At 32.9% G+C, this 14,540-nt stretch overlaps 2 protein-coding genes across 5 annotated transcripts; both read right to left on the bottom strand.

Annotated features, from left to right (window-relative positions):
• Positions 1-263: 263 nt before the first annotated feature.
• Positions 264-9,274, bottom strand: LOC120770347 (slit homolog 1 protein). Of its 3 annotated transcripts, XM_040097749.1 has the most exons (10): positions 9,118-9,274; positions 8,149-8,444; positions 6,852-6,936; positions 5,531-6,075; positions 5,248-5,470; positions 3,440-3,576; positions 3,215-3,367; positions 2,962-3,142; positions 2,757-2,896; positions 264-2,690 (listed from the first exon to the last, which is right to left on the bottom strand). In XM_040097749.1, exons 4-10 carry the CDS (start codon positions 5,934-5,936, stop codon positions 2,434-2,436), a joined length of 1,497 nt encoding a protein of 498 aa, XP_039953683.1. In that variant the 5' UTR covers positions 5,937-6,075; positions 6,852-6,936; positions 8,149-8,444; positions 9,118-9,274; the 3' UTR covers positions 264-2,433. The 3 variants fall into 3 exon arrangements, with proteins under 3 accessions (XP_039953683.1, XP_039953682.1, XP_039953681.1); XM_040097748.1 differs by lacking the exon at positions 6,852-6,936 and having other exon boundaries at positions 9,004-9,274; XM_040097747.1 differs by lacking the exon at positions 6,852-6,936.
• Positions 9,275-10,081: 807 nt separating this feature from the next.
• On the bottom strand, positions 10,082-14,259 carry LOC120772099 (ATP-dependent DNA helicase DDX11). 2 transcript variants are annotated; one of them, XR_005705037.1, is made up of 6 exons: positions 13,947-14,259; positions 13,517-13,897; positions 12,095-13,261; positions 11,831-12,028; positions 10,294-11,180; positions 10,082-10,171 (listed from the first exon to the last, which is right to left on the bottom strand). XR_005705037.1 is itself a non-coding variant. In XM_040100506.1 (5 exons), exons 1-5 carry the CDS (start codon positions 14,145-14,147, stop codon positions 10,518-10,520), a joined length of 2,610 nt encoding a protein of 869 aa, XP_039956440.1. In that variant the 5' UTR covers positions 14,148-14,259; the 3' UTR covers positions 10,269-10,517. The 2 variants fall into 2 exon arrangements, 1 of the variants encoding a protein (XP_039956440.1); XM_040100506.1 differs by lacking the exon at positions 10,082-10,171 and having other exon boundaries at positions 10,269-11,180.
• Between the last annotated feature and the right edge of the window lie 281 nt (positions 14,260-14,540).

Below are 14,540 nucleotides of genomic sequence, written 5' to 3'. Positions count from 1 at the left end.
TTTTTACAGTACTAAGAAAGAAAGTCGATTCCTCAACTTACCTTATGCATACGCCCAATTATAACATGAAGGATATAGGTTGATTCTCTGATCTCGCCATTCTGATAATTTTTGATTTTATCAATTTCGACGAGTTTTACGTGATACATGTAACCGTTATATGAACAAAACTCGTGAATATAAAAACAATTATGCTATTGCTGTTTTATAGAGGATTTATCAAAATCTCCTATATTACAATGACTGAATAAAACGCTCACAACTGTTGTTAAGACTAAACAGGCTGTTCTTTATTATTCTTTAACTCAATACAAGTATATTTTTATCATTTCAAAAACGGAACGGAAATCGAGGAATATGCTTATCACATTATCAAACTAGGAGCTGCCAAATCTGACCCTATTTGATAAAGCTGCTCATAAGTTTGCTAGCATGTAGCATATACAGAAAATATATTACTCTAATTACAAAAAATAAATAATAATTCAGATAAGTTTGAAATTAAAGATATACGATTTTTCGTAATTATGAAATAACTTTTGATAATAACTTAATACATTTGTATATTGGATGAATGAAATGATAATGTGAGTACAAATTAAGAATTTTACTTTCATAAATCTTACTTAAACGAAATTTCAAAAAGTTTCAATATGTTTCAATTCCTACACTTGTATATTTGAGTGTATAATAAAATTATGTTTCTGAGTACAAACATACAACCTTCGATTATGGACCCAACTGTTTTGAAAATATTTTCATAATTTCATATCTCAAAGATTCTATGCCATTACTCATTACAATGCATATATTTTATAGAGCTTACTCGTAAAAAATTTAAATACTAAAAATGTGTTGCCTTATATTTTAATTGTACATACGAGTATGTGTTTGTATTTACTTACATATGTATGTGTTCGTACACATTAATATAATCTCAAACAATCAACAACTGATTTTGCATTTTACACGAAAATAAATTCATCTGGAAAATGTTTATGAAAACGTACTTTCATCTTTTAATCTCGACTTTACAACTGCATGGCGCATGCTGATATGTATGTATGTATTTATAACTTTTTTATTTCTTAACAAAAAGCTAATGAAGCCAGAGAGTTTTAATACGTTAAACAGACTGTCAAAATATTTTTGTAACATTTCGCAAACAGCATTTCTAGTGTAAATAATTCAATAAACAGTTATTACATAGGAACATATACAAGTTACGAATGAGTATAACTTACATCCTTTTATGGAATAATATACAATTACAATAATATAATATTACAATTAAACATTTGATCGCTTTCTTTAATAAAATAAAAAAATTAATAAAATTTAACAAAGTTGTTTCGAGTATTTTATACAGCCAAAGCAAATTAGCATTTTACGTAATAATTTAAATTAAAGCGATTATTTTAAGTAAATTTAGCAAATGAAATTTTGAGATTACTTGGAGCACATTTCACCAAATGCATTTTTCCGATTCTAAAATGCATATGTATGTATGTAGCTCGATAATATATTTTTCCAACTCTCATGCTCATATTATGAGCACAAACTACTTATTCCGTAATCAGTTCTTATAACATGTTGGTGCATTTACATATATTTAACACGCACAAAACTTTTTAGTTTTAGAAATTTTCTTATTTTTTAATGTGATAAACGTAAATACACACTTAGCTATGTTTTGTAAGAAGCATAGAATTTGAAGTGAACTATCTTAATTTAGATTTTAAATTTATAGTTTTCATTTGTTAAATATACACAAACCCAAAAATGATTGTATCTCACAACGACGACATTGATTTTGCATTAGTAGCTTCCCTTTGATATTAAATCGTTTTATAGTATGTATATCCAATATATACATGTACATATGTATATGATGTAAAAATTATAACATATGTATAGCTTCAGCAAATATTTAGCAAATACTTTTTCATAAACATTAGAATAGGAATAATAGGCGTAAACATACATCTATATTTAGTTGCAATAAATACAGTTCATGTAGCTGTTTAGTTTCAATTGTTCTCCCTTACGGCAAAAAAATGTGTCAAAAAGTAACCGTCAGTGTATAACTAATGCATTTCTCTTACAGGCTATCGTAAACTTTTCACAAAACCTTAGTACTTATTTGATATGTATGTGTGTATGAGCCTAATGGCATCCGTTTGATATGTATGCATATACAATTTTCAACAATGTACTCAAATTCTTCTCAGCAATTATGTATGTGCGCGTATCTATGACACTCTTCAACAGTACCACTTTTGTGGCGTGGTACCAATGTATGTATATATATTTATGTATGAATGTATTTCGTCCCTGCGTGTAATAGCGAACACGCTTCTAATGCAATCTTTTGCAATAATTTTTTAAATTCCAGTAAACTTGCTCCTCATCGTGGCGACTTAGCGTGGAAACTTAAAACCTACTCACTGCGGCCAATATGCTGAGGGCTACGTTGGTGAGCACTGCACTGCTGACTACGGTGGGAGCAGAGTTTTTGCCACCACAATGCATCTTCTCCAATGGCATTGTTTGTACATAGTATTGTCGATTTTCTATTGGCATGAGACAAGTGGGCTTCTTTTTTTGTGCCATTTCGTCATCTCTGTTCTTCAGATCTTGCAAAAGCTTCGGGAACCAGGTGAGCTCACACGAGCAAACCAACGGATTATCTATGCACGGTTTGGAGTGTTTAATATTATAAATAGCAGCATTTTAGGTATTTCAAGTGAGTTTACCTGTGATGTCAATTATGCGCAGCGTGTCGGTGATTGGCTCCATGATATCTTGAGGTATCCGCGACAGCTTGTTGTTTTGGATGTTGAGGGTTTCGAGTGAATTCAGATTTTCAAAAATCATGCTCGGTAAAACTTTCAGGCTAAAAATATAAAAAATATAAAATATGTACCGTTAGCAAATTTATGTAGTTAGTAGCCAACATACTCATTCTTTTGGAAATTGAGGAACGTCAGTGAGTCTCCATAACCAGCGAAAGCGTCTTCTTGTATAAAACTTATGTTGTTATTTCTTAAATCTAGGTGACGCAGCCGATGCAGTGGACGCAAAGCTTCGCTGGGTATAGACTGAATATTGTTATCACCCAAGCGGAGATATTGTAGATTTTCTAAAATATTTATTTTAAAAGTTTATATTGAAAACTAAAAATACACTATGCATATAATAAAATAACATCAACCTTCCAATCCCTTGAAAGCATCCTTGTTTATGATTTCTATTTTATTCCCCTCTAATTCCAATGAATTCAAAATACTTAGATGGGAAAACACATTGGCAGGTACAGTGGTGATCATGTTGTGCGCCAAAATCAAAGAGTCCAAACTTTCCATTCCTTAAATTGTGTTATTAAGTATTTTAAACATTTTACAAATTCCAAAACCGGTTTTCTATTATAATACAACACCTGCAAAATCGCCTTCACGAATGCTTCCGATTTTATTCTCCTGAATTTCCAATTTCTTCAGGGTGTCAAGTATAGAGAGAGCCTGTTGTGGTACCGCAGTAAGATCATTTCCTCCCAGATTTAAACGTTTCAGTTTTCTAAATTAAATAAAAAGTCATAAAAGGCGTTTTTTTATTTAATTATGGATGTATGTAGTAGTATTATCATATATGTATGTTTATGTTACAGCGAAATTTAAATTATAACATTTAAATTAAAACTTCTATTTATATTTCTTCAGTCGATTTAGACATACGAACAGTTGACCGGAAAGAAATAGCATTACTACGCTCCAAAGAGCATACAGTTATGTGAAAAATAATAAGGACAGGGATGCATAAAAACAAAACAAGAATAAAATTGTAGTAAGTCATGAAAATTTCCGCCAGTAAACCACATTTTTTATGACTCATTATTTATAAAAATAAATTCGGTTAGACAAATGCAAAGTATTTGCACACATTTAGTAAAAAGCCATTTTGTTTTAATGAAACGTGTTTTTTTGCAGAGATAAGGCAAAAATAATACTTTTAGTTTTAATATTAATCAATTAAAACCAATTTTTATAGAATAGATATGGGAAATGATAAGCACGACGATCCGAAAACTCCAGAACAGATTAAATATTTAGTGAAACAAGAAAATTCGGACAGAAAAGTAGCGAACTAGCTGAATGTATCCAAAACCATAGTTGAACAAGCAATAAAATGTGTTCCCCAGATTGAAACACGCGGTAGGAAGTCAAATATAACAATAATAATAATAATACCCAACGATTACCCTCCTCCCGCCCAACCGACGCGAGGGGCGCAATCCGCGAACGAGCGGAGTTAGCCGAGTCATAAAAGGCAAGAGAGTTTTAAGCGTTGCGATCTTAAGCTGCTCAGCTACAGAAACGAAAATTTCAACAGCCGAAATTAAGAATTAGATTAAAGTTTATAATTATTAAATGTTACTTGTTAAGAGTTGTTAATGAGTTGTTAAGAGAGAGATGTCTGTCCAAAAAAAAAAAATTTCGCAATGTTAAGAAAAATACATTTATTTCGTCAAAATAAATAAAATGTGATTGAATATTGATGTTGACCCATCTACTATCCGCAAATTACTTATAAAGGAAAATCTGAAGAACCGAAGCCCGAGAAAAGTGCCTATGTTGAACGTGCAACGAAAGCTTAAGTTTGCTTAAGGATATGTTCTTCATGCCTAAAGAGCAATGGCGTAACTTTATCTCGTCTGGCAAAACAAAATTCTGATCGTGTATTTATTATGTAAGAAGACCGTAGAATGCAGCCTACAACCCTAAATATGCGATAAAGACCGTTAAGCATTGTGTAGGAAACATTATAGTTTAGGGATAGTTTTCATACAATGGTCTGGGGCCGCTGCATAGGATACAGGGGACTATGAAGGCAACCGATTATGTTACAATACTACAAGAATTGATACTACAGTACGCAGAAGACAATATGCCACTTACGTTGATATTTATGCAGAACAACGACCCTAAAAACACGGCCAAGTGTACAAAAGAATACAGTCAAAGCCTCCTTAAGAGAAAAGTGCCCAAGTAATATTGAAGAACTTTTTCAACTTATTCAAAATTCCTGGAATGCAATATATAATTTTATAAAATATTGCTATAACTTGTTCGTTGGGGTACAAATTTCAAAATATAACGAAATCATCTCTGAATTACAGTCGCAATTTTTTGAAGACCGATGCTTATTTAGAATTATGTTTAATGCAAACGCACCACTAAACACACTTACTTTTCAAGTCCTCGGAAAGCTTCGGGCTCTATGGTGACAATTTTGTTCTCGTATAACGTAAGTATTTCCAAAGTATCCAAACCTTCGAACGCATTATTATGGATAACACTAATTTTGTTGTGATTCAAATTCAGTATTAACAAGTGGTAAAGATGCTTTAAGGCTGCCGATGGTACTGTCTTCATTTGATTCTGCGAAATATCCAACTGTGTGAGTCCGTTACCTGTAAGAAATATTTCCACAACATTGTAAATAGTTATAGGTGAAAAATGCTCGCACTTACCTAATGAGCTGAGCGCATTTTCCTCAATGGCTGCTAAACTACTGTTGTGAATTGTCAAATGGCGGATGTCAAGCGCAAGAAAAACAAATCCTTGCAGTTTAGGTAGGTTGTTGTGACGTAATTTCAAATAGAAAATGATGGGACTCTGCCCCTTCAAGGTGCCCATTGATTTTGTTATATGTACCAAGTCCGTGGTTTCACACAAAATATCCAAACCATTCTTCTTCACCGTACAGATACAGGGTGCAATATCATTCTGCTCGGGACACACCTGTTGTTGCGGTGGATTTTGGGCGTCAATTTGTTGTATTCCAAGTGAAAGCGCCCAAAACGCAAACGTCAGGCCATATACGAAGAGGCTGCCACTGGTAACGCCGAAAACATTGCCTTTTGTCGCCACCGCCATTTTGCACTGTCACTATTTAGTTCTTTACTACTATGTAAGCGATCTCGCACGCACCCGCGCTGTTAATTTGATTCACGTTCTAAATCCGTCGTGTCGTGGAAGCTGCCTGTCACTAAATCAATTCACTTCTATTGTATGCCTGCAAGTTGAAGCGGAGGAGATGTGATTAACTAATGATCATATGAATAAAGCCCCAATCAGAGGCGAAATGTATGTGAAATCGTGCAGATTCGGATGCATGTACACAAATCGCACATATAAATATAAATCTACCTATTATGCTAGAATAAAAATGCATGCAAGTACGTCTACAAACACCACACACCGAAAATCCAAATTGGATGAAGAGACTTGCACGACTGCTAATACGACTAGTTGTGAAATGTTCAAACTTCCAATGAAAATTCAGCAATGTTCGGAAGCGGTCTAAAACTAACCGCAATGTACTACTACTTTTGAGACCTTGACTATATTTTCTATCTACATACGTACTTCTTTCCATCTTCATCCACCTTTGTGCCAACGCTTACAGAAAACCAGTAACATCTTCAGTATGAGGTTATACTTCTTATATGTAAGTATGTAAAGACTCACTGTTCAGACACGCCTACGAACGATATTCATTGTTAGTTCCCTACTTGAGCTTAACATATCGACATATCGATTCCCAGATATGTAAAATTCAAAATAATTTAAAAACAAAACTAAATATTTTAAACTGTTACTGAGAAAATAAATTCCTACTATCGATCGTAAGCTCAGATTATAAGGTATCATTACTGGGTGTATATGTTCAAATGTATATTATACATACATTACATGCATGTGCATGTATAAATCAAAACGTTCTGAATTTGAAACTACAAGTTCTGTAATTTTGCACAAATTAACCTGAATTAAATAAAATAAACTTACATATGTAGTAACTGGTGACTGAACACTGCATGCGACTCAATTATGGACGAATATTCCCTTCTAGTATACATAATATTCCGGCTATCTAATAAGTGAAATAGAAAATGAACAAGACGAATGTGTATAGCGTGACACTAATTTCAATAGAATAAATCCTTTTTAAATAGAAATCTGTTATACTATATACTGATATCCGGAAATTATACAAGTGCAGTCTCCCAAAACAAGGTGCTAAATAGCGTCAAGAGAAATTTGTAGCCGAACAATAGATTTCTCATACATCTACTTAAGGGGTTAGGGGTAGTCAGAGGCAAGAAAAAATTTGAGTTTTCAGTAATTTTTTTTTTACTATTAAATCATGTTATTTTACAAAAGTAGTAATATGGCATTATTATAGGATGTGTTGACTTGAAGTCACGAAAATTAAAAAAAAAACATTAATTTCCAAAGTTATAGTTGTTTTTGTTGACCCTGTTCCAAAAAAAGGTACTTGCGGTGACAAGCATAAGTTCTTGGAGATTCATCTAAAATCAGTCGGACAAAAAAAATTAGTTTTATGAATAGATAATCGTGGGCCTGGTCGAAGGATTTTTTTTTCAAAATTAATAAAATGGCGGCCTTAGGAAATTTTTTTCTAAATTTTTGCGAAAATATCAACTGAATTGAATTTGGTCTTAAAAAATCGAAATTTTCGAAAAAATAAAAATCCTTCGATCAGGCCCGAGTTTATTATGTATTATAAAAGCTGTATAAATTTCATTAAAATCTACTAAACGGTTTTCGAGTTGCAGTTGTCACCGGTTCAAAAAACATAGTTTTGAGAAAAACGCGTTAAAGTTTCACACTAGCGCTTTGAAGTGCTCGAGCTCTCTTTGTTATTTGTCGAATAACTCAAAAACTAATTATCGGATCAACGTGAATTTTTCAGGGAATATTTTTAAGATATTACACTTAACGAAAATGCAAAAAAAAATATTTTTTTGAAAATTCTAACTACCCCTTACCCCTTAAATCATCCGAAAGATTCAATTGAAGCAATATAATCTACATTAACAGCAAAAGTGGACTTTAAGCTTTAAAATACACTCCAGATCATGTATTAACTATCTGTTTGAAAAAAAAATTCTCCTTTAAGTTTTCAAATTCAGACACTGGTTATTTGTTAATTTACAGAAACAGTTGTATATAAATTTATGATGATTATAAATTAGTACTTAAATGTTATAAATTAAATAACAATCAAATTCTTAAGCAATAGTGAGATACTTTTGAAATAATAAGAATTATTACTACTTACCCAAATTGGAAATCGTCATCCCTTGCAGAAGTACCGACTTTTTCATGCCTTCGGTCACTGTTTCATTAAAGGCAAAGTCAGTTACTTGCATGCATACGCGTTTAGTCCACAACAGCTCGACGCTCTGGGTCATGAATATCGGTTTTATTTGTTTATATCAAGAAACGACTACGTCCCTTGCCCCTATTATTGGTCTATAAGCTTATCAGACACCAGTTCATATGTACTTTGAAAATCGGTACGCGCCAAATCGAAGTCAGTGTGAAAGAATGTGGGTTGAAATAGATTTGAATTCACTGCACACACCAAAGTGTTAAGTTGTCAAAAAAGAGAATTAATATTCTATTAAAATCAACTTTAAGATAAAAGTATATATTTTGGTTTAAAAACGATTTATGAATTTATACTATAGATTCGTTGATGGGTTCATTTCCAAAACTCTTTTTATTGCATTAATTTCAGGTGAGCATGTATGTAACCTACTCTTACACTTCTACAAACATTGTCACTACGTGCATGCTCTACAATGTTTGTTTGTGTATGTATAACAGTGACTTAAGAAAATCAATATTCTGACAACACAGACTGAAATTAGGCGAACCACACATACGCACATACAACCACCCCAAAGAATGGGCTTGTGAAAGTTACCCACTTATTGTTCTTCCCCCAAATCCACATTCACAGTCACACACACCGTTAATATTTTTGTATGATATTCCCTTTGTTAAAAGTGAAATTAATTGTTGCTTCCTTGGTAGGTCTCTATATCTAAAGGCATTTCATTCTTTTCTTGTTTTTTTCTTTCAAGCTACTCTAATGTTCTGTGTCCGTTGTACAAAAACATACACATACATAGGTATATGGGTTTGAACTATTGTTTTCATGATAATTGTATCCAATTCCGTTTATTTTAATATTTTAAAATTATTGAAAATTCGAGTTTTTATGTAAGTTAATTTTCATTACGTCTGCCACAACGTCCCAAAAAAATTCACTGCGATTTGCTGCGCTCGCTCAACGCTTATCGAACAGACAGGAAATCCCGCGCGCGTGTTTTAACTGTAACACCGACAACCAGAGACTGAAAGAAATTCTAATGAGAGAACATTTCAACGCATTCGTAATCCCATCGAATGGGGTTTGTTCGGCTAGGCGCAATTGACATTCTCACCATTCTCATCTGTTGAATAATAAAACTTGGTTAAAATTACTAATGTTCTGTATAAATCGAAAGTTAAATAAATACAAAAAAAATTTAAGAAACCATTTTTTGGATCTAAATTACTTATTAAAACCGTACGAGTAGTTCTTTTCAACAAAGCCCTAAAACTATTCAAACAAAAACATCCTACAATTATTAAAAAAAAACAAAAAAAAAATCCTACAATTATTAAAAAAAAACAAAAAAATCCTACAATTATTACAAAAAAAAAAATCCTACAATTATTATGTATGTATACAGTGTTATGATTGATTTTGCAACAATTTTCATTTTCAAAATAATTCAAAAATATAAGGCATTCGAACGGGACAAAAATCAGAAGTGGTTTTTGTGGAGAATGATTCAAAAGCTGATTTCAGCGAATGCTGAGGCAATTTTTAAATGTTACTGATTTTATGATTGCTTTTAAAATTGGTATGTATTATTCTTAAAAATACTTCCTAGTATTTTATTAATGTGATAACAAAAGAGCAAAAACTTGCAGTTTTTTTCTATTTGTGTGTGTTTAGAAAAATTTTTCCCAGAGCAAAAGTTAATGTATAACATGTTTCTTTAATAAAACTTTGAAATAGAAATATCGAAATGAGAAAAGTAGCTCCTGCGCGATTAAGCCTTGGTATATCTTAAAAAGTACATAGTATGTACATTAAATTTTATTTTTTATCTATAAAAATATGCCAAATAATTGTAATTTAAATAAATAACTTTTAATACTTTGACATACATATATTATAATCCAATATAAAAAACACATAGTATTTTTTTACTTCCATGTACAAATGAACCGACAAAGAATACCTGAGCAATTCACAACCTGTCGTAAAGCATCGTAAAATCGTAAAATTATAAAAAAAACAAGTGTAAAAATTTATAATTTTACGATTTTACAATGCTTTACGACAGGTTGTGAATTGAACAACCGTTAAATTTCTCTCCTTTAAAATGTTCAATGATTTTAAGACAGAATAAAGACAAAAAACAATATAAAATTACCGAAGAAAATACAAAAATAACTTAAAATACAAAAGCGTTATTCACATCCAATTATTACTTATTACGAAGATTTATAAATACTAATACTTTTCAACAGTTTTTAGATGTAATATTAAGACTGAAATACTGATAAAGGTTATTATATCTAATATTATACCGTTTCCAATTTTTTAGATTTGATATTTTTAAAGAATCTTGCCATTGCCGCTTGCACTGCGCCAAAAGTTTTCGGTATCTGCAAGCTACGTGTTATCCACTGTGGCAACTTCGCTTGAATATCAGCCCTGCAATAACGCTCGTCCAAAAGCAAAACGCAAGCGTAATCGTTGATATGCCGCACAGACCTTCCGATGCATTGATTAACCGCTTTCAAGCAAAGATTCTCATAATATTCATTGCCGTTACCAGGGCCCAGTGTCTCATCTAAATACCGCATACGCTCCTGTAACTCAACAGATTGACGATTTGGATAAGGCATGCCCACGACAATAACACACCTTCCCAGATCATCCGCAAAGTTAAGGCCCTCACTCAATTTTCCTCCGACAACGCTGAAAAGAAGCGCTCCACCACCACCTTGCGCTTTTATCGCCGCACTGTAGTCATTTAAAAGCTTCTCGACCGACGAGCCTGTCGCCTCAGCTGCACGAGTCTCGGAAAATACACGTTTTTTCGTCGCTATTCTCTCCAATATGCCGCACTTTTGCAAATAATTATATATTAGGTCTAAATATTCGTACGAAGGAAAAAAGCAGACAATTCCTGCTGGTATTACATTGCAAACATTTTGAATAATCATGCCACATTCGGTAAGCTACAATAATTAAAAAACAAATCGTCTCATTAGTTAGTTATACAAACGTAAGGAAATCAATGTTTTGAAGTACATATAGGAATGTATCTATAAGATTAATAAACCGTATTAGAATTTCTTCAAATAGGCTCTCAAGTGTAATTTGCAAATGATCACTTCCAATTTAGTCAATCCTATTAGATTTGCTTAGCCGTATTACTATATGAACTACTATTTAATCTTAGTAAACAAATATAATCGTGGTTATACCCGTCAATGACCGAAAGGTGTTACAAACACGAAAACATTGCTTTTGCCACAAACCTAAAATGTCACAGTGTCACTAGGCGCTTGTTCACTACAAATAGTACAAATTTATGTATTTATGTACCGGTGCATTTTTACCAACTTATAGTTTTCAACCGTTGTTCCATTGAGTTCATCCTTAAACTCTTCTAACGAACCATACAGGTTTTCCGAAAGAAGTGTTCTAAAGATATATACGATATTGCAGCCGATTAAATTCTTCGACACAATTACTTATTTCAGATAAAACCAATAATTCGTTTGAAAACAACGTATCTAATACTCTTCTCATTTCTGACAAACCAACGTGAATTAACCTTCTGTACCCAATGATACCCGATATGAACAATTAATTGAATTCTTACCATATCTTTAGTACTGCGCTCAGTATAATTGAAACAAAGTCGGCGACCTGTTGTCCCTTGTGCAACTATTAGAGGTAGTACTGCATCGGATGACACTACGTGATCATAAAAATGCTCCCGAACTCGATTGGGACATGCACTAAATAATTGCTCGGTCAGTTCTCTGGTCGGTTGCATTGTGCCTCCAGCCACAATTATCTAGTAATATTTATTATGTTGTAAATGTTAAATATATATAAAAAAAACATTGCTAGAAATACTTACAGAGCGAGCATCTTGGATAACATCGGCGAAGTGAGCACCAGGATTTAATAAAATGTACTTAAGCGTACTGTTGCCGACAACACCAGTTCCATCGACCCTTAAAACAACACGTCCATCCTCCGCTTTTTCAGTTAATGATTGAATAAACGTGAGGAGAGCGCGGAATGGTGCGCTAATTGGTGTTACGGTATTGAAACTTCTTTTATTATTTACTTTATTTACAACATCTATTTTCTCAAAGGCAGTTTTATTCTTAAGATTATTTTTTTGCAAAGTCTCAATTTGTTTAAGGAGCTGTTTTGTAGCTGAACTTTCCAACTGTTCATCTACTGATGCTTTTGAAAAATCTGGCTTTTCGGAAAACCCTTGCAATTTTTGGGCCAGTCGGGATTTCTCACAAAACTGTAGCAAAGTAAATAAGTCAATGTTATAAAATTCAGCTTCTGCAGTAAGTTCGTATGTGCGAAGAACTCTAGAAATTGGTGACATTTTTCCTGCAGAGACAGGTGTGTCAGTTTGTAGTATTTTTACAAGTCGTTTTACAATGAATATCAGTTGGTTGATTTTAAGTAAACTGACTGCACTGAACCGTTTTAAGTACCGCATTTTATATTTAGTAAGTTGTTGTTGTACTAATAATAGTTGCTGCAAAGTCAACTCGCAGCTATGCAAATGAGCAATTGTATCTAGCAAATTGTGTGCCTCGTCTATAATCACAATGGCACCTCGCAAGTCGATGCCTGCCTGGAGACGCGTCTGCCGATGCAGAAGCATTTGATATGTGAGCATTATAAGTTGTGCTGACTTCGCAGCTTCTCTTGCCGCGTAATATGGACACGCATTTACTGATTCACCTTCCGTCACCAACTCCTCGATGTCCATTATATTAAACAGAGCAGTTTCGCTTAGATTCTGCATCAAATTAACTTTGCGATATTTACAACATTTGGTCCCTACATTCTCTTTGCCTTCTTTATTTTTTGGAGCCATATCTAAGCACTTTTCGTTAATGACACTTACGTTAGGCAATTTTTTCACTTGCGGATTTATACATAATTGCTGTCGAGATGCTAAGGACACACATCGTATTCGGCGGCCGTAGGGCGTGCGTTTTACTTCTCTTACGACTTGCGCTAGCTGAGAATGAGTACGACTGCAGAAAAATACCTGGAAAACAAATGCAATTGATTTATGTTGTAGAGAGAAAAACATATTCTATAAAAGACTGTATCTGCGATTCATACTCCGATATTTTGAATCTTAGGGCTCCAATGATTAATTTGTTTTATATATATTTATCCAATGAATTTCAAATTAAAAAAAATAATTTATATAAATGATATGATATTATAGGATATTATAAATTATGCATTCTATGAAATAAATGCAACAATTTTCTACAATTACATATGAGGTTGTTACCTGAATCGGACGATATTTTTCTTCTTCATCGTGGACATCTTGGTCTTGCCTATCAAAATTCGCAGAGTGCTCATCCCAATCAACGATATCAGTCAGCTCATCCTCTTGGTTTAAATCACTTACTAGTACCATTTTTTTCGAATTATTATTCTGGCGTTCTTTTTGAAACTCTATTTGATGCTCATACATTTCTTTCAATCGGTCATGATGTAACTGCAACATTTTTTGGAAACGGCGGTGGATCGCAAGTTGTTTCTTTTTCTCCGTAGCTTCATAGCTGGCAGTTATCCAATCTTCCACCACATCAACAGTACTCCCAATACGTTTAACTTCTAGGTCTAGGCTAGAAATACGTTCTGCCAAATCTTTTCGCTCCAAATTCTTAAAAAAAAATATTAATAGGACAACAATATATTACGAAATATGTTACCTCACGATCTTCAATCCATTTTAAAACAGAACACGTTAAAGTCAATGATTTTCCTGTTCCTGTTGGACTCTCAAATATACCAATTGACTTTTGGGTCAAAGTATCGTAAACGGCTTCCATTAGCTCCTTCTGTATTTCGTAAGGAGTAAATGGAAATTCATAATCATTCGGAGCATCTAAACATTTTTTAGGCGAAAACATATTTGATTTTATTTCTTGAAGTGCTCATCAAATAGTTTTTTTTTAGTTCAAAACATAAATTAAATATAACAATGCCCGCCCGCCAGTTTTATATCTTCCTCTGTGTTTGTGTTTTTATTTGTATCTACAAATTTTGCATTGACAGCAAAAACTACGTCCAAACAAACAGAACGAATGAATTCATAATAGCAACTACACACGTTGTGAAAGTACAATTTCTGAAAGAGCCGTACAATCGGATGATAATAATTGCAATAAACAAATATAAATGAAACGAATAATTTTAGAAGTAGATAGAACTCTTCAAATTGCTGGAGGCTGAAAGAATAAGTTAATTGTGGTTTAAATATGAGATTATAAATATTTAACGTTAATTAATGATGTTATAGATTC

The sequence above is a fragment of the Bactrocera tryoni genome, chromosome 3, assembly GCF_016617805.1.
Source record: "Bactrocera tryoni isolate S06 chromosome 3, CSIRO_BtryS06_freeze2, whole genome shotgun sequence".
NCBI classification, from domain to species: Eukaryota; Metazoa; Arthropoda; class Insecta; order Diptera; family Tephritidae; genus Bactrocera; species Bactrocera tryoni.
This window is presented reverse-complemented; position numbering and strand designations above follow the sequence as displayed.

Excerpts from the sequence above, each read along its gene's own strand:
- LOC120770347 (XM_040097748.1), bottom strand. The coding sequence starts at position 5,936 with ATGGCGGTGGCGACAAAAGGCAATGTTTTCGGCGTTACCAGTGGCAGC. Across the intron at positions 3,143-3,214 it reads TGCTTTCAAGGGATTGGAAG|AAAATCTACAATATCTCCGC; the intron begins GTTGATGTTATT and ends TAAATATTTTAG. Across the intron at positions 2,897-2,961 it reads CTCAATTTCCAAAAGAATGA|CCTGAAAGTTTTACCGAGCA; the intron begins GTATGTTGGCTA and ends TTATATTTTTAG.
- LOC120772099 (XM_040100506.1), bottom strand. The coding sequence starts at position 14,147 with ATGTTTTCGCCTAAAAAATGTTTAGATGCTCCGAATGATTATGAATTT. Across the intron at positions 13,262-13,516 it reads AAAAATATCGTCCGATTCAG|GTATTTTTCTGCAGTCGTAC; the intron begins GTAACAACCTCA and ends TTTGTTTTCCAG. Across the intron at positions 11,181-11,830 it reads AGCGCAGTACTAAAGATATG|CTTACCGAATGTGGCATGAT; the intron begins GTAAGAATTCAA and ends TAATTATTGTAG.